This window comes from Tinamus guttatus, unplaced genomic scaffold (assembly GCF_059628265.1).
Source record: "Tinamus guttatus ecotype Peru unplaced genomic scaffold, ASM5962826v1 Tinamus_guttatus_pri_ptg000254l, whole genome shotgun sequence".
Classification (NCBI taxonomy): domain Eukaryota; kingdom Metazoa; phylum Chordata; class Aves; order Tinamiformes; family Tinamidae; genus Tinamus; species Tinamus guttatus.
In genome coordinates, this window is record NW_028288788.1 from 906,329 (window position 1) to 931,338 (window position 25,010).

The following is a 25,010-nucleotide window of genomic DNA, read 5'->3' on the forward strand; positions in this document are numbered from 1 at the left end:
AGCATTTGATACGTGTTTATTGCTATCGGGGTTTAGCCGGGGGTTGCGCAGGGGGCCGAGGGGATCCTCGCGCTGTGCAGGGCGGCTCCGCGGCTCCCGGCTGCGCGGCCGTGGCAAGCAGGAGGCAGTCGGCTTCGGTCGCTCGCGGCTGCAAAGAAGAGCCAATGCAGCCGCTGAGGTGAACGGCACGCGCTGCGGGAGCGAGGAGCTGGGGGGCTCAGCACTCGGTTGCTCAGTGAATTTTAGACCACCTTATCTCTCCAGCAGGAGCTGATGTGAATTCTGCACTGCTATTATTTACAGAAGAACCGCAGCTTTCTCATTCCTGCTACGTTGACAGGAGACATTCATAGACAAACATCACCCTGACAGGCGACAGCACGGGACAGGGAGAGGAGTGCCACTACACACGCTTTCTTTTTACTTTCCGTTAGCGTTTTCTTTTTTTAGTGTCACAACTACCTTAGTATCCATTTTGAATGAGTAAATATGATATCTGGATAGAATATACTCTGATATGCAAATGCACACGAGGCCCCTGAAAAAAGCTCACATCAAATACTGGTATAAAACATCATTAGAAATAATAAAAGCTATTTATGACACAGCATTTATTCACAGAAAGATTTGCACTGGGGTCCTGCGTTTGCTGTCGCTGTTTGGCTCGGGAATGGGTTTCCACTCCCCTTCAGCCCCGTTGTCCGTGATACCAGGCAAACCCCCAGGGCAGGGAGAAGGGGGAATAAAGCAGAGCCCAGGTCCCCCAGGCTCAAAGCTGCCCGTGGGGAGTTGCCACCGGGACGCCAAGGCAGGAGAAGGCCAAGCGAAGGGAAGCGCCGCCGCGGGCCCCGTGCAGAGCCCTTCGCTGCTACATGGGCCGCGGCTGCCGCGTTTGCCCTCGATCCGAGCCAGGCGCCGCTGCGCGGGCTCGCCCGGGGCGGCGGGGAAGCAGGCGGGTGGCCCGTCCTAAGGCACTGCACCCTCGCGTCTCCTCCACGTCCCGGCCGCGGGCCCGCGCGCGGGGCGGCTGCTCCCTGCGCGGGGTTTTAGCTGGGCACCAACTGCGAAAACCCAGGCGGGAGCCCGGGGTGAGGGATGAATTCCCCTCTGCGTGGCGAGGGTGGGACCCGCTGCGACTGTGGGCAGCAGAGGGCACGGAATGAGCTCGGGGACTGCGTCCTTGGAGTCTTTTGGTGTCTGGAGTTGGCCTGGCAGAGTCCCGGGATCATTTGCAGAGGAGCCACAGAAGGCGCAGCCGGCAGGATGCAGGAGTGCTGGTGGGAAGGCCACGTCCTTGGGTCCCAAAGAGGGTTTGTGCACCACGCTGCAGGCACTGGGGAGGTGACAGGCCTGGACCTGCTCCCACAGCGGCGCAGGAGAACACTGCGCTCTGCTGCTCTCCCCCAGCACCAGCGATTTGGCTAAGTCAGAGGCAGGACAACTTGTTTCGCAAGACTGTAGGAGAAGGGTCAGGTATTTTTCCTTCTTCTTGGGCACTGATTGGTTCAAGTTTGTATCACAGTGAAGTCTGAGAAGTGGGGAAGAAACCCAAACCACCTTCCTTGAAAGAGAAAGCCTCATTTGCCCACCTTGCTCACGCTGCTCCTGACTGGCTGAGCTCGGCCTCTCCTAACCAGGCACGTGTGATCCATTGCTAACCACAGAGGCTTCGCTCTTGCTTTAGCAGACTTTGGACCTTCAGCCTCCACCCAGCAATTGTGCTGTTTCTACCAGTAGAGAGGTGGAGGGCAGCAGGTGTCCTGCATGTTCTTCTTGCACGGACAGTCCGCGATCCCTTCCCACCACCCGCCCAGGCTCACCACCTGGAACCCTTCCTCGAACAGAAGTAAACATAAAAAGAAACTAAGAGGCACTAATAACGTGGATATGGGGAGACACAGGCTTGAGGCTCTCAAACCTGGCTCCAGAAGTCTTCGTCCAGCCGGAGAAAAGCCAAGTCCCCATTTTAGATCTCCTGCAGCGAGTGCCCGGGGTCGCTGCGCTCTCGCTTCACGAGCGGCTCCCCCAGGCTCCGGGAATCTGTGTCCACCTCACTCCCCAGGTCACTAATGTCATCTGCAAAGGACAGGTCTTAGCATCAGGGTCGTCAGTGGATCGGGAGGGGTCATTTCTCCCAACAGAGCAGAGCGGAAGAGCCAGCACAGGGATCCCCCTCCCACAGTGATCCAGGCTCAACCCAGACCCAACAGGGCTTCCCTTTGGGGAGAGGAGATACCTTTGTCCAGCAGTGTTGGGGACATGGATGTGAGGTCACCAAACTGAAACAGAAAGGAGTTACAGTGTTAGTGAGGATTACAGCATCCCAAGGTGCCAGACCTGCAAGTCATAATCTACTTCTAAGCCATTCCAACCAGCTGCTTAAGTCCTTACAAGAAACCACAAGCACCAGCGGTGCTGGCAGCGGAGAGAGCAAAACCAAACTCATGTTTTTGGGTAAGTCTGGGGCTTCCATTCAAATGTCTGGGCAAACACAGTGCACTAAAACCCAGGAATACAGCTCCAGAACAAGGAGACTTTTTTTCTATCCCCATGTCATCATCAAGCCAGGTCTGCTTCAGAGCCCTAACCAGGACACAGCACTATGCATGGTGCCTCTTGTCCAGCCCTGTGCATCTGCCAGGCAATTGGTGAGACAAGCCAGCTCTTCACCTCTCCTGGGACCATGACCCCTGCTCCACAGAGCTCTCTTCAAAGGGTTTTCAATCATTTCAGGAAAGTCCTTTGGCTTGCAAGGCTACAGAGGCAAGTGCAACCAGAGAGTTGGTGATATACATGGTCCTGGACGCCTGATGTCTCCCTCTGTGCTGAGGTCTGTAGCACTAAATGATTCTAAAGATCTCTAAGATTTGAGGACTCTGCGTACTCATGCAAAATGGGGCAGCAGTAGAGCTGAAGACAGTAAGAGTAATAAAGCACCACAAATAATGGAAATGCAAGGATGTGATTCATTCTCTTGCCATGAGGAATCAGCCACCTCCTGGAGCACAGAAATATTACAAGAGTCTTAACAAAAAAGGCAAAGCCTGGAGGTTGAAAGCTTCCCAGTCAGGTACTGCTGGAAGCCACACTCTGCTGTTCCCGTTTCTTTAATAGCAATAAAGACAAAGGTTTTGCAGAGAAGAGTGCGATTTTGCGGCACTGCTGATTCGATCGAACAGCGTGGGGTTAACAGGAGAGGAGGAGAAAGCAAAACGCATGCAGTTGATTTGTCTAGCTCCCCTACATGAGCTCCATAGAAGGAAGAAAAAACAGTATGAACTGCAAGGAGGAAATGAGATTAGTATGGAAAACGGTGGTTTCCATATTGCTTTCACAGGTTGACTGTAGTCTTGTAGTCTATGCTCCTCAGATAGGCAGGACGGGGCCTGCTTACAAGCCGAGTGCCAAATTTACTGCAGGAAGGTTCATTTCCTCCCCCAGGCGATGCTCAGCTGCCTCCAAAAACCATCAGCTCTGGCATCGGTGAGCCAGGAAGGATGAGGCACAAGGAGCCGTGCACCGGGCTCACAAAACAACTCAGTAAATCCTTCAGCAAAAGTGATTATGAAACGTACTCAGGGCACAGTGCAGTTTGTGAACTGATGGTGTCCCTTTAAACGGGGCTTAGTTTGGGTCTGTTACTAGGGAATAAACAATTCTCACCTCTCCCATTACGGCAATCGGCGTCTCCCCTGTTGCCTGAGCAACACGATGTTCTACCAGATAAAACATGTATTCGTCGTAGAGGAGGCGAATTAGGTGGAAGGAACCAAAGCTGGCAGCGCTGCGCAAGGTGAGGTCACGGATCACCATGGAGCTGGAAAATGGCCGGGAAACAAAACATTTGGGATGTGTTCTACATTTGCATCACGACTGATGCGAATTATTGACTCTGAGGTATTATGGTGCACAGTGCTCTGTTTCTCTTTCTCAACTACGAGTCTCAAAACACTCTAAGAAATGTTACCACCCACCCCATGAGGGTACAAGGCACATAACATTTTTTTTCCTGTACCAGAGCTGAGCGATTTAGACAATTAACTGGATGTGTACACGTGTAAAGAACTTAGTCTTTGCCAAGGGAGCTATCTACATGCCCTAAGTCATATGCAGGAATATCTGCCCAAAAGAAAGATCAACATACCTATAGAAAGACCACTTCAACAGGAACTGCCGTGCCGCCTTGGGGAAGCTCGGACTGCCCTCGTGATGCTTTAGGACTTGGGTGACGACGTTATCCAGCCAGCTAGCCCACTGGTCCAGAGAGCTCTGCTGCTGCAGTGTGAGCTTGAAATCCTGCTCCAGCTTCTGGACCATGCCTTCCTCACACTGGCACACCCACGAGGCTTGCTCCTGCTCGCAAAAGGACTCATGGTTACATGTGTGAAGCCTCTGGTTCCACAGCTTTTGGTCCAGCGTAGCCCAGGAGCTGAACCTTGTTTCTACCAGGCAAGGACTCCAGGCAGCTCTGAATCAGGGCATCTCCAATGTGTCCACACCACAGAACAACATTATTACTATAACTACATTATTATTGCTTGCAGTACTTCTTACGCTGGCTAACCACACCATTATAGAGCCCCTGCTCTAGACAACCTCGCTTCTAAAAAGATACTACAAGTCACAGAAAAGATGCTATAAGTCACCTGCACGTTGGCAAAGTCGACCCGATTGAGATCGCTGAGCATCTGGTTTATCTGGGAGGTGTTCTGGAGCACGGCCCGCGCTGCCTGCGCCAGGTGGTTCAGGGACGTGTATCTCCGTAACGTCTGCGCGAAGGCGCTCACCACCCCGACCTGTCACAGAGCACACAGGGCACCGTGGGCAACACTCTTCTCGGTGGTGGCCAGTGACAGGGCAAGGGGTAATGGGTGTAAATTAAAACATAGAAAGTTTAATCTCTGTATGAGGAGGGACTTCTTTCCTGTGAGGGTGACAGAGCCCTGGCACGGGCTGCCCAGAGAGGCTGTGGAGTCTCTTTCTCTGGAGATCTCCAAACCCACCTGGATGCCACCCTGTGCCCCATGCTCTGCATGTCCCTGCTGGAGCAGGGGGTTGGACTAGATGATCTCTAGGGCCCCCTTCCAACCTCAACCATTCTGGGATTCTGTGGACAGGGACCATGGAGCCCAAGGGCAGACTTCTCAGAACACCAGCCTCGAGCACGCAGCTCACATCAGCTGTGGCATCCTGTACAATCATGCTCATGCCACTGCCTAAACCACATCTCAGCACTCTGGAGCAGCATCTTGTGGCATCTCTTGCATCACACAGACAAGGCTTTGCATTTCTTTTCTTTAAACTATCAACAGGATTTTGCATTTTGCTTCCTGGGGGAAGAGGTTGTAAGAACCTGAGGCTTTAGGCAAGGGGGAGCCTTAGATTGAATCAAAAAAACAAAGCAGGACTGGCTAAGAAGTGATGCTGGATTCAATCTATGCAATGATACTCAGTTTATGGGGTGTCCTCCACTATCTACTAGGAGAGCATCATTCCAGTGCAGACATCTTGCAGAAAGTTTTATCTGTAAATTCAGTATGTGGGAATGGCTCAGGGTAGAGAGGATCATCAGCTTCTGGAACAAAGAAATTGCTCTCCTTATCCCCATCCTTGCTACTCATTATGCCATGACAGTCTGGAGTGCGTGTAGCCAGATCCAAGTGGTGTCTTTCTAACCACCATGGAAAGCTGCAACCTGTTGCACGCTCCCATAACCTACCTTTGTCTGGACAATATGTGGAGGGAAGTCACTCATTGCGTTCATCAGCCACCCTTCCAAACTCTTGGCAAAATTCCGAATCGCCTGGGTCAGTGTGCCTGCAAAGGAGTTTGCAGAGTCAGCCAGGCCTTTCCGAAATGTCTTTCAACACCAACTTTCCAGCTTAGGACTGCAGGAATTGTATCCCCTGATACAGTAGCTTGGATCTGCTGAGTGTCCTGGGAGTGCGCTGGGGTCCATAACGCACTCAGAGAACTCCTCTTCTTTATGGTCCATCTCATCATTTTCTGACTGTTATGGTCTGTTCTTTAAGAGACACATACAGCCTGATCAAGGACCTGGTCACTCAAATCCAAGTCTAACTCCTTGGACTTTCTGCCTGAAAACAGTGGCTCAGAGCAACATGACTTTACAGCACTGCTCAGCCCAGCCTACAGCTGAGTTGCATCCTTGGGGAGACTGGTGCATGCACTTAAGTGAGGAGCTAAATCAGAAAGAAAATCTTCTATATTCCATCACTAATCTCCCAAATGAAAGTTGAACCCAAATTTCCAGGAGGCGCAGTAAGCGACACAGCGGTCCTATGTAAACAGAGTTACTATCTCCAAGGAAATATCTCAAATGGATTAACAACAGCTAGTTCACTAAGCTGGTGCTTTTACCCTGACTCGTAGCCAAAATCATGAGATGTGATATGCCACAAACCAAATTTTAAAAAGGACTTGGAATTTCCGGGAGACACAAATGACCTTCTAAGCAGAGCAATGCTGGAGAAGGGAGATTGCTGTTGCCATAATACCTAAGTTTGTATTCAAAACAAAACTGCCTAAAATGGCTTTTACAGTGGAAACCCTCATGGCAAGTGGTGGCCAGCCAGAGTGAGTCACGGGTGCATTTGTCACGTGTGCTCCTGTGACTCCACAGCAAAGAGCAACACAACAAAGAGCAGGAGGTGAGCAGGGGCCGGGACAACCCCAGGCTTCCTGACTGTAGATACTCACTGGGCACTGGCCTGAGCACATCAGGGATGAGAATCTCCACCAGGGCCTGGTACAAGATGTGATCACAGCTTCTCATCCATTTGAGGACAGGTTCGTATTTACACAGAGCGATCAGCTTATCTTTTGGGAGGGTCCCTTCATGCTCTTCTTCACTGCAGGAGGAAGCAGAAGGCAACATCAACAACCAGGTTTTACATTTTCTCTGTATTTCTAACCATTTTTCAGTGGAAAAAGCGACTCAATTCTCTCTTCAGAAGGGGATGCCTGATCATTTGCTTAGAGTGTCCTCAAATCTGCAAGCTGCTCTGACCACAGGGTCAAGAGCCATGACCACAGTTTTACCTCAGACCTACACCTTCCTCTGCCTGCTCAGACTTCCTTTGCCCCTTCCTTCCTTAGCCAAGTTGCCTCCCCTGCACACACACAATACATACATGCCTATATGGGAACTGCACCTCAGCACGGACATCTCGGCACACAGAAGTCTGGCCGGTTCCTCTGGACAGAGCCAAATCCAAACCTTCCAAACCCTTCCCACCTCTCTCCTCTGCTCTAGCCTTCCTCAAGTGTGATAGCACTGGTTTTGGGAGCAAATGCTGTTTGAGCAGATGAGCCAGTGCTGACAGATACTAGGAACAGTTGTGAGGTGTTTGGCACCTTCAAACCCTGAACGGTTTCCGAAAGGAAAACACTGGTTGCTGTTGTGCTGGGAACAGAGCATGGCATCTCCACCAAAGGAGGTCAATCGAGCTTGCATTAATTTCACATTATAGATATATGGAAGTCTTTTTTTTTTTTTTCCCGTGATTAAGGCATAAGATATTTGTATAAACAGCAAGCACAGCAAAACACAGCCTTGATGTATTGCCATAGCACCACATTGAAACTATTCACTGGGAATATGGAGGTAGCAGAGGACTTTCACCATGCGTTACATAAAAACATTAGAACCAACACATTTGCCTTACAATAAAGAGGTACTTACATTATTTCTTTCCTATCTGAGCTGTGTCAGTAAATGTCATCTACTGGGATATTCTTAAAACATTCATATGTAAAACTTGGCCATTGGGCACCCAAATCCTGCTTTAAATAGAACCAAATTCTGCATTTTCTAATGCTTTGAAGTAGTTTGACTATATTTGCATGTATAAAGGAGAGGGGAAAGTTTTTTATGTAATTTATCCTGATTATTAGCAGGACTATGGAGAGGTGTTAGACCACAACAGAGGTGTTAGTGAGATGTTAGTCTAGACAGAGCCAGAAACGCTGCCCCCAGTATCCGAGCGAGGCCATTCCCACCTAGCCCAGCTCTCTCCCTGCTTTTGCAATATGCCTCGTAGATAAACGCTTAAGGAAAAGAGGTTTTGAGACCATCAAAAACAGCCACGCAGTTTCTTTGGGGCAAAAATGGATAATGTCTGTGGAGGACAATGGGGCCATATTCTATAGATTATCATGGAGTATACCCTTATTATCCAAACTTTCGATGTTTTTTTTTTTCTGAATACAAAACAGCAGTATCTGAAGCCCGTTTATAATCAGTGGAAATAGGCTATATAGACTTTCAATATGATTTTTTTAACACGAAGCCTTTGCCCTTTCCGTTTTCTCTATTTTCATTTATTTCCATTCACCTGTCTCCTGGCAGCAGCCTCCCAAGGCACAAAGGAGGCAGAACAGGCAGTAACGATGAACTAGACAAGACTACAAAGCTGGGATGAGAGTAGCTTCGTTTGTCATCATCTTCCTCAAGACATGCAGGGCTTAAAAATTTTGACAGCGACCCAAATAAGGGAGCGAGTCCAGATGTCACTAAAAACCTTAACTTCTGAGATGTCTATAGATGGCACGAAGGGTAACGTCCCATTGCTGTTGGCCATTTACAAAAGCAGCAGCCCACTCCCATTCATCTGAAAGCTCTCTGTGGTTTGGATTGATGTTTTCTACTGCAGGTAACAAGCATGGCACTTAGATAAATAATAAAACCATCTGAGCAGATGCTTTTCTTCGAGGTCTGCACTTTGCACGGTCATTACAATCTCCGGCCTGACACCCCTCACAATGACTCTGCGGGGAAGCAAATATTTCCAAGTTCTATAAAGCAGTTAAAATGGCTAATGAAGCTGAAACCAGTTCATTTTGGAGATAAAATACCATTAAAAATGAATCACTCAGAAATAATCAAAGCACAACAGCATACCTGGATGGCAGGGTAGCAGAGCCATCACTAGATGGTGTTTTAGGACTCCAGAAGGATTGCCACAGTTTCTCGATATAATGAAACTGAAGGTTCATTACAACATCCAAAGTTGCCTGATGATGAAGAACACAATTCATTAGTTGTTGTTAGTGTCTCATCACACAGTGTGAGCACAGATTTCAGGCTCTGCCATTTAGGTTAAATAATTTACAAGAAAACACAACTTAAAAGTGTGCTGTTCTAATAATTAACGTAAAACGGGTCATACAATAAAAAAGGAGATAGTGCAACACTTGTAACAGGTAACAAATGAAACACTCCCATTTACATCTGAATGTCTCCTGGAAGTGGGATGTGGGAGAAGAGCACCTGATTTATACCCGGTATCAATTAACAAATCAATTGACTATATTGAAAATAATCACCTCACAGTGTCGTCTGTAAAGAAGCTGCAGGGTTTTGACATCATTGATGGTGACCCCTTCTTGCAAGAGGACATTACCTAGATCAGGAGCTGGGAACTCCGGAAAGACATGGGTTACATCTAGAGAAAAGAAGGGTTGGGAAAGCTGGTGAAAGGCAGGAACATCCAGTTACACAGGCCTATAAATAAGTACGAGATGTTGCAGTGGCTGGTGGGTGCATTTCACATTTCAAATAACTGGTGATGAAACAGGTGAAATGAGACTGATAATCCAGTACCTCCCCCATTCATCCTGGGCAAGAAGTGAACAACAGGAGCCCATTTATTTGGCTCCGCAAGAAGAATGCTGCCTTTCTCTTTGCAAGAAAAGAAACAAGAATACATTGTCCTCATCTAATGTGCTGCCCATTAGGTTTTCTCCAAAGCCTGAATAACATCCCTTTGGTATTTTGAGAGTACAATGGAGAAATTAATTGGCTAGCAGACCTATCAGGAGCAATTGTGTTTCAGAGCCTGCTCGGAGCTGGCCAGTTTTTTTGTGTCACTATTAGAGACTTTGGAAACAAGTGGGTCCACGACCAGCGAATCTGGAGAGTTTATCTCACAAGGTTATGGGCCCAAATGGGTCTTCTGAAGTGTAATAACCCTCAGAGCTCTTTCTCCTAGTGCAGTGAACTGTTGCTGTCCTCTCTCAGGCTGCCCTCCTCTTCAGGACTCAGTGGCTTTGAGATCTGTACTACTTCCATCCGATTTGGTAAAAATTGTGCCAACTAGAAGCATACTTGGAAGGAACCAGAGGGTGATGGCATAGGAAAAAAAAAAAAAGCCTTCTAAAAGCTTGCTGAAACGCTCTCCAATTATCTGTGAAAGTAACAGATAAATGATTGCTCCTGCTGTGTGTCCCAGGTTTGTATTTTTCCTTGGTCCTCGGGAGCCACTGGAGAAAGCCTTCCCTCCTCTTTAATTAGAAACCTCCAAATGAGATAGGTCATACATGAAAGCAGTTTCCTCACCTATGAATTGCTGATGATGTTGACTTTGAGCAGCAACCGACTGTTCGGGAGTCGTGTGCATGCTGCTGTTGGACGCGCTCTCTGTCACGCCATCCATCTTCTGGGCCGGTCTATACCTGCATTCAGAGCACAGCTTGGTACTTACACACACAACCTGCAACACAGTCACACTGTGAAAGCCAGGGACACCCAAAAAGCCACTGAGCTGCATTGCACTTCTTATTTAAGAAGCTATATGCATTGAGCATGTAATATATGAGGTTTATACATGGTTTGAAAATATTTACAGCTATTTAAATAAATGCTTAATAACTCATTAGTATGCAATACATCAGACTGTCCACAGGAGACAGCTTTCAGTCTCTAAGGCTTTCAGCACTTGTGCTTCAAAGCATGCTGCTCACAGCTCACAAGGCTTATAAGTGTAATCCACCAATTCATCTTTGTAATACTGTATTTTCGTATGAAAGTTTGGCCAGTTTTGCTGTCTTGAGTGGTCAAGATTTGAGGCTGCGTGGCTGAATGAGCTCTGGTTGTAGGCAAGGCTGCACCGTGGGTGAGCTGAAACCACAGAGAGGAGCAGAGCAGAAGCCCCGTGCGAATTCTCAGCCTCCTATTGACTCTGGAGCCTGCTTCCACACTTGCTTTCTGTTTGGGAATTGCAGAAGTAAATCCCACCACTCCTGCACTCCAGCGAGAACCAGAGGCACTGACGCTTTCAAGAAGCAAATCCAAATTCTTTTAATCCTTGCGTTTTCACGCAGAATTACCCAGACACATGACTAACCCTGCCACACTTTAACTTACAGTGTTGCATTAAAAAAAAAAAAAAAAAAGCCAAAGCAACAGAAGCCTACAAGTCCCTTACTCTCATCGGGCACAAATAACTGCATAGTTGAGGTCCTAACATTGTTGAGTCACAGGGATGCAGGAAAGGGATATGCTCGGATAACCAGCACCTTGCAATCCCCTTCCTTTACAGCACGGCTATGCTGTTGCTTCAGTCCTCAAGCTGTTGTCCTCAAGCAACAGGGTTTGAACAGCCCCAATGGGCTCCCTTTGCTCCTAAGCAAAGCTCAGTCATGGGTCCCCTCCTGGCTTTTCAGGGGCAAGGACCTGGTCCCGCAGCAGCTCCAAGTTTTCGGGAGCACCTACCTCTGCTTCTGGTGGATGGGCTGCTGCCGCATTGCCATGTACTGGGTGTCCTCCTGCAAGCGGTTCAGCGGAGACTCGGGCTTCAGACGGATCCCATAATAATGATATTTGGAGTTGCCCCTGGAAGAAGCATCAGTGGTGACATCGCTCAGTGACGGCTCCTCAACGGAAGCAACATCCCAGCCCTGTGATTTATTCTTAGCTTTCTTTTGACAATACCCATCACTTTTATTTTTTACAGTGTATGGTTTTTTGCTGCCAAGAGCTGTTTGAATGGCTGCATTAATGAACGCCATCACACCCCATAAAACTTCAAACCGCACACTGCAACGCGGAGCAACATCCACGTTCAAAATCTGGCAAAGTTTGTTCCAACCAACCAATGGTAACTGAAGAAGAGACACGTGTTACAACACCAGAAAAAAAGGGCACAGAAAAAAAGGGGCAAAAAGACCTCGTGGGACACACTGCCATTCGACTGCAGTTTGAGGATTTGTTTTATATAATAACAAAACTTCCATCCTTACTTAGAATTGGTTGGAACAAGCCTGACTGAATAGTCAACCAGGATAAGAAAAATGTCACAGTGCTGTCTGCACCTAAACGGCCGCAGCAAGAGCCTTTGCTCCTAGTGTTTGGAGTCCCTCCTTTTTATAAAAACTATTTTTTTTTTATTGGCCAGTCAGGAAAGCTCCTGTGATGCCGTTTAGGAAAGCACCTTTCTGTGGCATCAGATGGATGTGTCAATTCAAGTCTCTCCATCACACTGGAATTTTTCAGTGAATGCTTTTGGGGAGCAAGGAGGATAATCTGGCAGCCACGGTGGTACAAGGAAGGTCGTCCCAATTTGGATTTAGCCAATTTGCAGCTAACGAAGGTAAGAATTCGAGCAAAGTGCTCAGAGGCAGATGAGAGAAGCTGGCAGGGCCTCCGGAGCGCCAGCAGGATTCGGAATCACGGGGAGCTTTTCTGCATCTCGGCAGCGTCTGGCAAAGTCTGGAGGCACCTTAAAACCCATGGTGATTCCCATAGGAAAATGATACACCGGAGATAATTTAAGAAAGGAGTATTTGTCTGGGAATTAACCCTCCCTTCTTTTGTTGCGGGAATTCTTGCTTTTCCGATTTTTTTTTTAAGGGGAAAGCGCTGAATTGGGTCTTTGTCGCTGTAACAATAGGGTTTTGCACACACTGTCAATGCTGGGGTAGGACCCATGCTGCAAAAGCCATGCCCAATTTCAAGTGACTGCAAATGAAATACTGATGCATGTATTTGCTTATTCATTCATTTAGATGATAATGGTGGACAGCAATTTCCATATTTATTGGGTCTATTGTGTCCTCCCAAGCCTGCACACTGTCCATTTTCACTGTTCTATTTAACGACAAAGTTTGCAAAGTCCATCCAAGCCTGCTTAGTCTGGTCTTCAGGACCCTTTGGATCCAAATTCTCAGTTTAATATTTAGTCAACACCCAATATGTATATTACCGCAGACAGATATAAATTAGATTATTTCAAGAATATAATCCACATATTTAAAAGTTTAAGCACTGAAGATCAATTGCCTTATTTTTTTACAAAGAAAAATAAATTCTGTTAAACATTTCACCACTTCATACAGAATGACAACAGCATGTGACATTACCAAAAGCTAAACTAAAACATTCTGGAATTTCCACTAAAGGATTTTTTTTATTTGATTTTTTTAACTCTAGCTTCCAGTGAAAACAAACTCTGAAATGCCAGACTGTTGCCACAAAGCAGAAAATCCACTTGTGGGACATATTTTTTCCATGTCTAATTATCTCTGAAGGCACCAACCAAGAAATTACAGGAGTCAACAGCAGCTGTCGGGACTTAACATTTTTCTTCCCTTAATAGGTTTAAAGAACTTCCTTTAAAGAAATTAGTTCAGAGCGCTTACACTTGAACCAATCTACAGAAATTGAAACTCTTCCCCGTTCTCCCGATGGCTCTTGCTTGCACATTCCAGCTGTGGAATGCTCCACGCACATCTGGTTTTGTTCTTGTCTCAAAGCCCAAATATCTAGCTTAAATTTTATTAGAGAACGTTATATAATCAGAGCAATCCCTATTTCTCTAGCCTATGATCTACTCTTTAAAACTAAAAGCTGCAATGCAACCTCGGCTCTATTTTGGGTGCTGCCTAGGACGACACACAAATGATGTCAGATACCCCTCCCTGCGTTTCATTTTTCCTGGAGCATCATACAGGCCTTGAGGCTTTAAAAGAAACATTTCTGCCCCAAGATTCAGCCAGCAGCTTTGGTGGTTTCCAAGCCACGTCCTTGTGCTCTGGGATTTGGGTACCGGCTTTGCTCTTGCTCATAACCCAATGACTTTATGAACCCCAAAGCAGTAACTGCTGAACCGAGTTTTCAGGCTCTGCGGCCGACAGTGGCAATCTGGTCCAAGGAGGGCTTCACCTTTTTGAGATGATAAAAGAATGAGAAGCCCAGGGTAAAATAAAATATTCTTAGTTTTCTTAAGAAATGGACTTACGTGACATTTGATTGTGTGACTAGACAAGATATTGTCAGTATGGACCCAGGACAAGTCCAGAATCAATTTTCTTGACAAATGCTCTCATTCAGAAAGCAGTTTTGCCTCCTGACATGCTGGAATTACCTACATGCCTTCGAATAGCACTTTTTTTCCTTGCAGGATAATGCCTGGTTGTTTCTGCAGATCTTAAAATAAACCCCTCAGCCTGCTAAATTATGCTTGGGAGATTTTCAGCACTCAGGAGAGAAGTTGCAAGAGGTTTTTTTTTTAAACAGAGATCATGTGAGAATGGTGCAACCCTTTTCCTTCCTGCTAACCCAAGCTCACCCTGAGAACAGAGTGCAGCCCCTCAAACCAGTGCCTACAAAAGATGCCTGGATGCCACGGGAAGGGAAGCAAGATGCTTCTTCCGCCACCTCCGTCTCAAGGCATCTCATACCCACCTGGTTCCCAAGCGGCGAGTCCGCAGCCCCATGAACACCGAGCGGATCAGCTTTCCGAAGGAAGCGGCGTTCACCGGATCCAGTTTGTGCTCCTGGCAGTGCCGCAAGTAGTGGTTGTACAGGGAGCTCCTGGGAAGGCTCACGCCTTCCGCCGTCTCGTAGTTGTCCAACAACCACTGGAGCTTCACGCATGGAAAACAAACGAATAAAACACACGTGAAAGGCTAAAGAGGGCCGGAGCGGGCAGCGTGAAACGGTGTCAACGCTTAAATGTCCGGAGAATCTCTCTGCTGTTAAGAGTTTGAGTTTGCTCAATGCCCAGTGGTTCATTATATATGTGATACTTAGAGCAGTTGCTTTTTCAAAAGGAAAACAATCCCTGGTTAATAAAACAGAAGTGTTGCTGGATTTGGCAACACCAAAAATCAGACTCTGCCTCCCACCTCACTGTCCATCCTGCGCTTGGGCAAAAGAAAGCTGTTAGGAGTCACATTTTCAAAGTAAAAAGATACGATGTTATCTCCAAGGATGAAAAAAATGCCAGGAAAATCAACGTGCTCTGCTAAGTTTTTTTTTTTTTGGAATGTGAAGATTGGCATGTTCACAACTGGTCCTTTAACAACAAAATTAATGCTTACTGAACCAAAAACCTAAAAGAGTGTCACCTATTTTTTGAAACTTGTTATCAGAACTTTACTTCTCCTGACATTCATGCTGATTAAAGTTTGCAGTTAGATATAAATTATTTATAACCAGCTAGCCTAAAAGGGAAGGTGAAGCACTCAACTGCAGCACAGAAATTAAAATGCAGACGGACAATTCCCCTGTCCCCACCAAAAAAACCTCATTTAATTTGCCAAATGCCTAAAATGCCAAATTCAGTATCGAGTAAGCGCTATGTTAAATGAATTCTTTGAAAGAACTTGATATACGAGAGGATTTAAATCAACAGCTTTGGTCGGAGACTTTTCACTTCATCAGAGACATTGACGTTTAGCCACACGGTCTCCTTGCAGCACCTCTTGTATCCGAGCAGAAAGTTAGTCTCGACCCCCGTGGGGTTTAACCACATCCATGGACGTACAGTCTGGCCTGTGCTTAAACCCTTCCCACTGATGCTCTGCCATCCAGCTCCTCTCTGCCGTTGTCACAGCTCTGACACATCACTCCATTGGCTTATGTTCAGTTTACTTATTTCATATCCTGTTTTGCTCTCGTACAAATCCTTTTCAGCCCCGAACATGCTATCTGCACCTAGGAACATATGTTTTGTGGTTATAACTCAGCCTCCAAATTTCATTTTTTGCCACATAGAAGGAGTTGACTCCAGAGCTGTACAGTTAAAGCTTCAGTTCGTTTCGTTTCATTGCATTAGCTGGGCTTGATCCAAAGCAGCAGCAGTTCCTATGACGGTTCCCATCACTTCGGAGAAGACCAGGGACTACCACAGTTGGAAGAACCACCACCCCCCGTCACCCGTCTCCCTGTCCTGCTTTTCAACGTGCTGTTGTTACCTTCCTGCCTGTCTCCAGTCACTGCCATCTCAGCTGCTTTTTGACGCGCGTTTCGCACATCAGGGACTTTTTGACCTCCAGCCCTACAGTCCTTAAGGGCTCTGGTTATGCAGGATGTGCAGGAGGAGCCACCAGCTGAAGATCCTCTGGAAGGTCAATCTGCAGCCCTGAGGTTACTGCTCAGCCTGTCCATTTTCCTTCTCTAACAGAACTGGCCCCTGGTGTTCTTGTGCCTGTGCTAGAAGCACCACAGGGGAACATTTCCATTTCATGTCTCCTTTAACCCAACCTCCATCAACTGTTCCCATTCAAAGATCTTTAACACAATATTTGCAGCTAAAGCTCCATCAAAACTTGTGAGTTTTCACTAAAATTTTCAGTTCTGCAAAATGTCATTTTGGGAAAAAAGTCTTCTTCAACTCTAGCTAGTAATTTTTTAAATCTGTTTTTAATTAAGTTATTCAGCCTAACAGTCACTCTTAACTTTAAACCCAAAGCCATCCACAAGAGATAAGCATGAGATTTAGGGCTTAAATCTGGGAAAAAAGGCCCCTTACTGCTTCTCACATAAAAGCCATGCACCAACAGGTTATGTATATATATGTATATGTGTATATATATGTATATATATATGTCACTGGGCTTTCTTCTTCTGAACAAGTAACAAGAAGAAATTTCTTCCACAACGCCTATGAATGCTGTGACTATCTAGGATGCAGGGCATCACACAGGCAGGTTAAGGCACCCAATCACTTCAGCATCCAACCACTTTGTTTTCACATACAAAAGTTGCAGCCGTCTTCCTCAAATTTCTTTGCACCATCTGCAAGCACCTAACTGACAAGAGTGACCCAGCAATCCTGGAGGACACTCGTGAGTGGAAATTTCTCGATAACAGTAATAAATTGCCATAATTTCATTTGAAGCAGTGTGTGTCACTGGGGTTTTACTATTAGCTTCTACACATGGTACTTCAAGCACACTTGAGTAACTGCTCAGAGAGTTTTGGAGGCTTAAGTAGAAATTATGGAAGGTGGTTCCTTGTTGCATGAATTTTGCACAAGCAGCATTTGTAAAATGAAAAGAATCTCTTGTCATTGACATGTCTTTAGCTTTCCTTTAAAAAAGCCTGACATACAAAGAGTTGTTACTGTCTGCTAACATCTCAGATAAGCGAAGACCTGCACAGCATCGCACACAGCAGCAACCAAACCATCCCCAGGGCCTGCGGCCCCCGGCAGCACGTTGGGGAGGACCCTGGGGACGTCCTCGCTGGGGGTGGCTGGGGGCTGAGGGGCCTGCACACGCTCATGGGTCCTTTATTGGCTTTTGAGGTTGTCACGGGATTTCAGCCTGATGCCACTGCGAACAGTGACCTGAGAAGAGACATGACACTATGTTCTTCGAGAACAAGGGTGGAGATGTAATCACAGCATCAATCTAGATCGAACTCCATCCTGCACAGTCTGCAGATGGATGAAATCCCTTTGCTATCCTCACTTGCTTTCCTCAGCCCTTTCCCTGCTTTTTCCAAACCTCCTTCACCACTTTGCCACAACCCATCCATCGCCATCCAGCTCCGCTCAGGCCCTCTGCAGCCCCTTCCTAGAGGGCATCTGAGAAGCTTTGGAGGCAACCAAAGGAGCAGTTGCTTGGGTGCACTGAAAGAGGGTTAAATGAAGGAGCTGTGGAGGAACGACATGAAACACGGGCTGTGGCATGAGCTGAGCTCTTCCTTCCCAAGGACACATCAGGATGCGGCCTGACAACTTTGGAAAGTCCTGTTCACCCCCTGTGATGGAAGTGCTTCCCCCTTGGCTTGCTGCGAAACCACGCAGCTTCATGGAGCATTCCCCTCCAGGGCAGTCAACTAAAGGAAGAAGCTGTTAAAAGCAAGCAGAAAGCAAGAGTTATTTGAGCTACTGACTGCAGGCTTCGGGCACAGTGAGCTCGCAGAGAAGGAACTGAGGTTTGCTGCAGGATTTTGTTACGTTCAAGCCACAGATCTACAGTAATGAACTTGCAAACAGCCACCAGCCATAGGAGGACTAAGGTCCTTTCTGCTTCACTAACTTCTGTTTGCCTAGATCATTCTGTGGAGTTTTCTGAAGTACAGCAGTAGCACCATGATTCAAATATACTTGAAAAAAAAACAACAAGTTTTCTTACTGCCTGCACCAATTCATTGCAGTGCAAAAAAGGAAACAGGGCTGGTCTGAAGTCCTGTCCACAATGTGTTGCACTTGCAGAAAGTGTTAATGTGAAAACCTGCTTAAAACTGCAACAACCATGGAGAATACATATTCCGTATCAAACACTCGCCACTTACAAGTGTCTTACAAGTTGAAATCTGAATTGAGCTCACGCAGTGACAGCTCAGGATCAGCTCATGAGAGTCAGATCCTCAGGTTCAAAACTCCTGATATTCTCCCAGGCTACTTGAGCGAGGTGAAAAGAGATAGAGGACCTTTTGCAGGATGTAAGAGCCACAACAGGTCTGTCCCCAGATACAAAGCAAGAGGAAATCCAGGAGAATAAAGGAGTTCCATTGACACAGTGTGATTTATCAGAGCAGAACCATGTTTCAGCCTGATCCAAAATGCACTGAAGTTGACCCAAGTCCAGTGACTTCAATGGGACTTGAATTAGGCCCTTCAAACCTCACACAAGCGTGCGCTCACTGTTACTGCACGGGAGCCAGGAGCTGTGACGCAGAAGACCCTGCGTAAGCCCAGTAGAATAGCGGGAACTTCACACAAAGCAGGGAAATTGTTGGCATAGTGAGAACAGAGAGGTCTAGCAAATGGATTTAGCACAGCTGTCGTAACATTAACGGTCTTCCTGTGCCACAAAGAGGCAATAAAACCATACACAGGAGTAGGCTTTTGGTACACAATATCTAGGGGATAGCTGTTGTGATGCATTCCGAGTAATTTTCCAGCTATCTTTCAGTTCCAGTGAAAGGAATGAACTTCCTCAAATGTGTGTTTTTGGGTTGTTTTTTTTTTTTTTTCCTAGTTGCCAGCAGTTTCCATTGCAAGGCAAGTGAAATTAATAAATATAGGATAGAAGCAGTTAACAGAATCCAGAACATCTCAAGCAAACATTAACATATCAGCAATTTTTGCAGTTTTTCCTTTTCTTGGGTCTGGACCATTTTGGGCAGCACAGCTCAATCTCAGGCTGCTCCATGTGGCTCGTGAGTATACCAAATGGCTACAGAGAATGCTCCTACCAAAGCAGGAAAGAGGTTGTAAAATCTGATTGCAACTTACATGGCTGTTGAGCAAACTGCTTTTGTGTGATGTGATCCCTTCATTTTTTTGTAGATTTTCAATCGCCATTTCAAGCTAAAGAAAATGTGCACAGGAAAGAGAGAAAAAAAAGGGAAAAAAAGGAAAAAAGAAAAGGAAATCAGATAGTTAGCAACAGGCAGGATTTTATCTTTATTACTTGAATGATTAATGCTTTTATTTTTTTATCAACAGGCTTGTGAAAAAAGAGGCAAGTAGATGAGGCGTAGTCCTTATGGGATGAAGCTGCAAAGACGTTACTGTACTGCATGCAAACTGACCACACAGCAAGAACCCCCGTTAGCTGAAAGGGTGAAAATAGGCAACTTTCAATCCATCTTCTTCTATATGCATTGCTCATTTTATATATATATACATATGTATAAATATATAAAGTGGTTTTATTCTCCTATGCCCCTATGCCTAGGCCAAAATCCTGCCATGCAGTTATGCTATAGCAGGTTAAAGCTTTGCCATCCATGTGCATTCGACCCATCCCTCTCAAGGCAACCTGAAAGGAATGACTTCTGTTATTATTATTTCTTAAAATCTTGACAAAAACCAACAGCAGCTAAATAAAATGAAGGGACACAGGAGGATGCACTGAAGAGGCACTGAATAGATCTTCACTGGTAACTACGTGGGGACACCCAAATCTAACCCAGGTTTCAATTAAGCCATTCAATTAAGCAGCCCTGTGAGAGGTTGCTCGTCTCGATTCCTCTTGTCCTCATTCCTCCTGTCGCGGAGCTGCTGCAGCTCGATGCACAGCGAGGCATTTTGTCCCCTAGGGAGCAGCCACGCTCTGCTCACCCAGCGGCTCTGCCACCTTCAGCCCTGCTGTCGCTGCCGCCCGGGTGCCCGGGACCTCACCCAGACCCTTCCTGCCAGGGCCCTCCTGGAACAGGGCGTCCCGCAGCAACCTCCGCGGGCTGCGGTCTCTCTTTTGCTCCTCAGCACTAACTCTTTGTATCCCCAAAATACCCAGGCTGAAGGATCGGCAGGGTAGACCTGCCGTTTCCCTCCAGTGGATGCTCTCAAAATCCTGGTATCCGTGACCTGTTAGTGAAGGCAGGATGAGAAGGTGCCCATCAGCCCGTAAGACTTGCCATTGGCAACTACCATTGCAAAGTTATGGTCCGCCCTCGTTTGACATGCAGGGCTGTGTGATTATCTGCAGGCACATGCACGAAGCGTCACATCTGCACAGAGCTCTACCTGCTTACGGCCTCCTTTACCTTCTAGCTGCCTGACTCACAGCACAGCAAGGATAAAAGTCGAAATAAAATAATAAAAAACCCTATCTCCTACCAAACCAAGCTGTGGTGGAGCTCTGGAAGGTGCGAGAATAGAGTAAGTCAGATCTAACTTCTGTCAACGACTAAAGACACAGTTTGCACCACATCAATGTCCGAACGTGTCACGCCATCCAAGCACTCTCCAAAATAAATTTGCTTCTACCCAAAAGTGACATCTTTGTGGCACTTCTTAGCTTACTAAGTTGCCACTGAATTCTGAAAAATTTCAGTCCAAGACTATGTTTCAGGGGGTTTTGAGAAACCTGTCCAGCACTGCGATGTACCATGAGGAACCAAAACTCATCAGCTGGGATGGTTTGCTGACGCAGCCTCAAGGAAATGAGTCAGGGCGTGAAGGGAGACACCATTTCCTTCCTGTGTTCAGGGCAGAGCAGGGCAGTGCCCGCTGAGCAACGCCTCTTACCCAGGGGCAAAAACACTCCTTGTCCTTCTGGCCTTTGTGGGCAGCTTCCAACAATGACCCCTTGTAGAAAAAGATTTCAGGAGAAAGAGTGAAAAAGCATCACACAGGTCTTGAACAGTCCTTCTTGAAGGACTTGCTTGAGCATTTGGAGAAAAGAACATTTCAGGGGTTACTGCAGTGGAAAAAAAAAACTGAGTCTCTTGATTGTAGGATCTTGCACCAGTCAAGAGCACCATGCGTTCTGATGAAACATGGCCCAGTAAAACTCCTTAAAGGAGAGCTGCTCAGAGGCTTCTCTCCCTCCCACTCCTAGGGCACAGCAGAAGACTGGGTTTAGGAGTCTGCCTAGGGTATCCCAAAGGTGCAGGACAAGCCAATTTAAAGATTGCTCATTCATTTTCCAGCCCCAGCTGGACACGTTGGCAACAACCCTCAGCTACTGCTCAACGACTGCTGGGCAAAAATTCTGCCTGAGAAGGGAGTCGAGTGCATCACACTGAAAATCAGGTTACTGAGGCTCAAGAGAACCGAAAGGAAGACAGTTGTCACAACCTACTCAGAGGAAGTCTCCAGAATTTCCTCTCTTGATATTGCTTAGCTTAAATGAAGATTAATGATCCCCTAGCACCAACACTGATCAGGGCCATTTCAGGTTCTTCTTTGGCCCACTTGATGCAATAGAACGTTGGTATTTCAGCAGAGACTAGGGAAGGGTCTGCATATATTTGAAGACTTCATTTGTGTTTGCAACTAATTTTGAGCACCTCACTCTCCTGGGGCAGCTCTGATGCCACTGCTAACTGCCAGCTGGGCTGCCCTGTGTGCAATCTCTCTTCTGAAGATGCTCTCCTTGCTCTCCCCTTTGAGCTCTCGGTGCCAGCTGGGTCTCAAGCACAGGCCCCCTCCTAGGCCCTCTCACTTCCCCATCTCTCACAGCTGTGTCTCTGTTGCGAGGCCCTCGTGGCAATGGCCGTGTGGACATCCCACCCCCGAAGCCCCATGCAAGCACTACAGCTTCCCCATCTGCATCTGCATGGGCTGCGCTTGTCTTTCTCTCCGCAACCGAATCTCTTAATCCTGCCACCAAACACATTTCACCAGGACTAAAGCCCTTCTGACCTCTAACACCAGCCATGCCTCTGCGCCTCCTTAAGCAGGACTAGAAATGATGTTTAGATCCGTTCATTTATCTAGTCATTGCTTTGCTCAAGCTGTCCCCTATCTTCCCAGTCGTTGTTATGTGACGTTCAAAGCGGTTCTCACAGCTCTGAAAGCTCCTGGGAGCTCTGCTCTACCTCCCCTCCATCAGAAGAACCAAAACCACCCAGATACATCCCTAAACCATCTTCTAGATGAGCACAGGCACTGCTCAACCCTCCTGAGCCCTTCCACAAGAACCACCCTCATTTCTTTTTAAAATCTTCCTTAAAGCTTATCTCTCCATGCACAAGAGCGATTTTATTTCGGATGGCATTTCTTTTTTCCTAAGCAGCTCATCCCGTGTGATAGCTAGCCACCAAATGGATCCCAGAATCCCAGAATGGTTGAGGTTGGAAGGGGCCCCTAGAGATCATCTAGTCCAACCTCCTGCTCCAGCAGGGACACCTAGAGCACGTGGCACAGGGTGGCATCCAGGAGGGTTTGGAAGATCTCCAGAGAAGGAGCCTCCACAGCCTCTCTGGGCAGCCTGTGCCAGGGCTCGGGCACCCTCACAGGAAAGAAGTTTTTCCTCACATGGAGATGGAACTTGCTGTGTTTTACTTTACACCCATTACCCCTTGCCCTGTCACTGGCCTTCATCGAGAAGAGTTTGGCCCCATGTTCTTTACATTGTCCCCTCAGGTATTTGTACATATTGATCAGATCCCCCCTCAGTCTTCTCCAGGCAGTGTGGTTCGTGGGACATTTCTATTGAACATGCATTCTGCCCAGGCTTTTGACATCATGCCCATCACCATGGAAATTAAAGAGAAAAAAAATGAAAAAAAAATGAAAAAAGGAGTAATGTGTAGCTTTGCAAGATGCAGTCCCACGCAGGTGACAAGATCAGCAGCTACTTCCTTCAAAATAACAAGGCTGAGCAAAGTGAGAGGAAGGTCCAATGCTAGATTTTAACGATGACTAATTAAACTATGCAGACACAACGGTCACATAAGAAATGAATCTCAGCTAATCCAGAAGCATCTGCCTTTTATTCCCGCGGTTTCTACCACCCACATTCTCTCCTGCACAGAGCTGAGGGTTTTTCCCCACTACAACTACTGCTACTTCTGCCTAAGACAGACCAGATTCACTCCATGGCCAAGGACAACCCTTCGAGGCATGAACAGTCACAAACTTGAAAGTCTCTATTTTAAACTCTCACGGGGCAGCACTGTTCACATTTTAAAATCTGTCCAAAAACCTTCAACAGCAATTTACATTTGTAATTACATCTATGTAAAATGTATAAATACACACATTAAATTACTGCTGACTGGGAAGGCAACCAGTGTCCCAAGCCATTTGTGGTGGCACTTGCTACTAAGACTTGGTAGATGCCGACATAAAAACGCTGGTAGCTTCTAGCTGCAGAGAAGCTATTTCATGTTAACAAGTTTATCCTTCTGAGTCCCATAGAGATGCACAGTTGAGCTTCTAACAACCTGGCACCTCTGCTGACAGTTAGATAGCCACGATTAAAAAAAAATAGAATTTTAAAACATTTGTATTAGATCACTATTATGCCTAAAATAGATTTTCTGTAACATATGAATACACAGAACATGAATACACAGAATACACAATGGTGTAGGAGATATATAAAGGCTTTTATAAGTGTGTATTTGGCCTGTTCAGCATGACACACTTTATTTGCTAATTATCTACTGTGTTAACAGCAGACTTTCCAGGTCTCTTCATAATCAAAAATATTTTTAGATATTTCTTTACCTTGGGCAAGCCAAGCATTTTGTTCAGAGGGTTAGAAAACGTAAATGCGGACAACTCTTTTAAAGAGTTGGAAAGCGAAACACTTTGTTTTGGGAAAAACAACCCCAAACTTCCAAGAATTTGTCTTGTTCCATAATTCCAGCAAGTGAACAACCTACTGAAAGAGTCTGAGAAGCTGCCTACAAAAATATATTTATATATATATCTGCAATACACCAGTGTTTATTCTCTCGCTTCCTTTGCATAACATGCTATACAGACATATAGACAGCAATAACGATAGGAGGTTTATTTTCTGAAGGCTTTTCAGTTCCCTGGAAATAATTCTGGGCCCCGGAGCTGCAATATCTGCAGGGCTACATACCGTTGCTGGAGAGGAGCGTGAAGTATGTGACAGAGAATGTCTAGTGTTTTCCATCCCCCCATGAATGAGATAGGCTCCCGAGCCGGAGAGGATCGGACTTCCCCCAATGTCCATGGTGATGCCCACCATGTTGTGAGAGGGAATGGCCGTAGGAGAAGATGCCGCTGTAGTCACCTGAGCTCCACCTCCCTGCGGTTCGAAATAGGAAGCAGTGCTGCTGGGGGCGTAAATCTGAGCTTCGGTGTTGTAGGAGTAGGCGGCTCGTCTGTCAAAGGAAGGACAGGGTTAGTACGGGACGCGGGTGCCGGCGGAGAGGCGCGCGCTCGCCTCATCGCATGGCCGCCTCATCGCATGGCCGCCTCATCGCGAGGCCGCCTCATCGCATGGCCGCCTCATCGCGGGGCCGCCTCATCGCGAGGCCGCCTCATCGCGGGGCCTCCTCATCGCGGGGCCTCCTCATTGCACGGCTGACTCATCGCATGGCCGCCTCATTGCATGGCCGCCTCATCACGAGGCTGCCTCATCACGGGGCCTCCTCATCGTGGGGCCTCCTCATTGCACGGCTGACTCATCGTATGGCCGCGTCATCGCATGGCCGCCTCATCGCGGGGCCGCCTCATTGTATGGCCGCCTCATCGCATGGCTGCCTCATCGCGAGGCCACCTCATCGCGGGGCTGCCTCATCGCGAGGCCGCCTCATC

General features: G+C 46.9%; 1 protein-coding gene across 2 annotated transcripts in view; it reads right to left on the reverse strand.

Annotated features, from left to right (window-relative positions):
• Positions 1-1,859: 1,859 nt before the first annotated feature.
• RFX2 (regulatory factor X2) overlaps positions 1,860-25,010 on the reverse strand; it is a 52,842-nt gene continuing 29,691 nt past the window's right edge. The window contains exons 5-18 of one of the 2 annotated variants that reach the window (XM_088526775.1): positions 24,484-24,574; positions 19,275-19,349; positions 14,486-14,667; positions 11,516-11,635; positions 10,361-10,476; positions 9,349-9,467; positions 8,924-9,036; positions 6,721-6,872; positions 5,720-5,817; positions 4,647-4,796; positions 4,145-4,353; positions 3,664-3,817; positions 2,237-2,279; positions 1,860-2,076 (exon numbers count right to left, since the gene is read on the reverse strand). In XM_088526775.1, the coding sequence (XP_088382901.1) occupies positions 1,967-2,076; positions 2,237-2,279; positions 3,664-3,817; positions 4,145-4,353; positions 4,647-4,796; positions 5,720-5,817; positions 6,721-6,872; positions 8,924-9,036; positions 9,349-9,467; positions 10,361-10,476; positions 11,516-11,635; positions 14,486-14,667; positions 19,275-19,349; positions 24,484-24,574 (1,732 nt within the window). In that variant the 3' untranslated portion in view covers positions 1,860-1,966. Of the gene's footprint in view, positions 2,077-2,236; positions 2,280-3,663; positions 3,818-4,144; positions 4,354-4,646; positions 4,797-5,719; positions 5,818-6,720; positions 6,873-8,923; positions 9,037-9,348; positions 9,468-10,360; positions 10,477-11,515; positions 11,636-14,485; positions 14,668-19,274; positions 19,350-24,309; positions 24,575-25,010 lie in introns of both variants that reach the window. The other variant, XM_088526774.1, reaches the window with a different exon arrangement.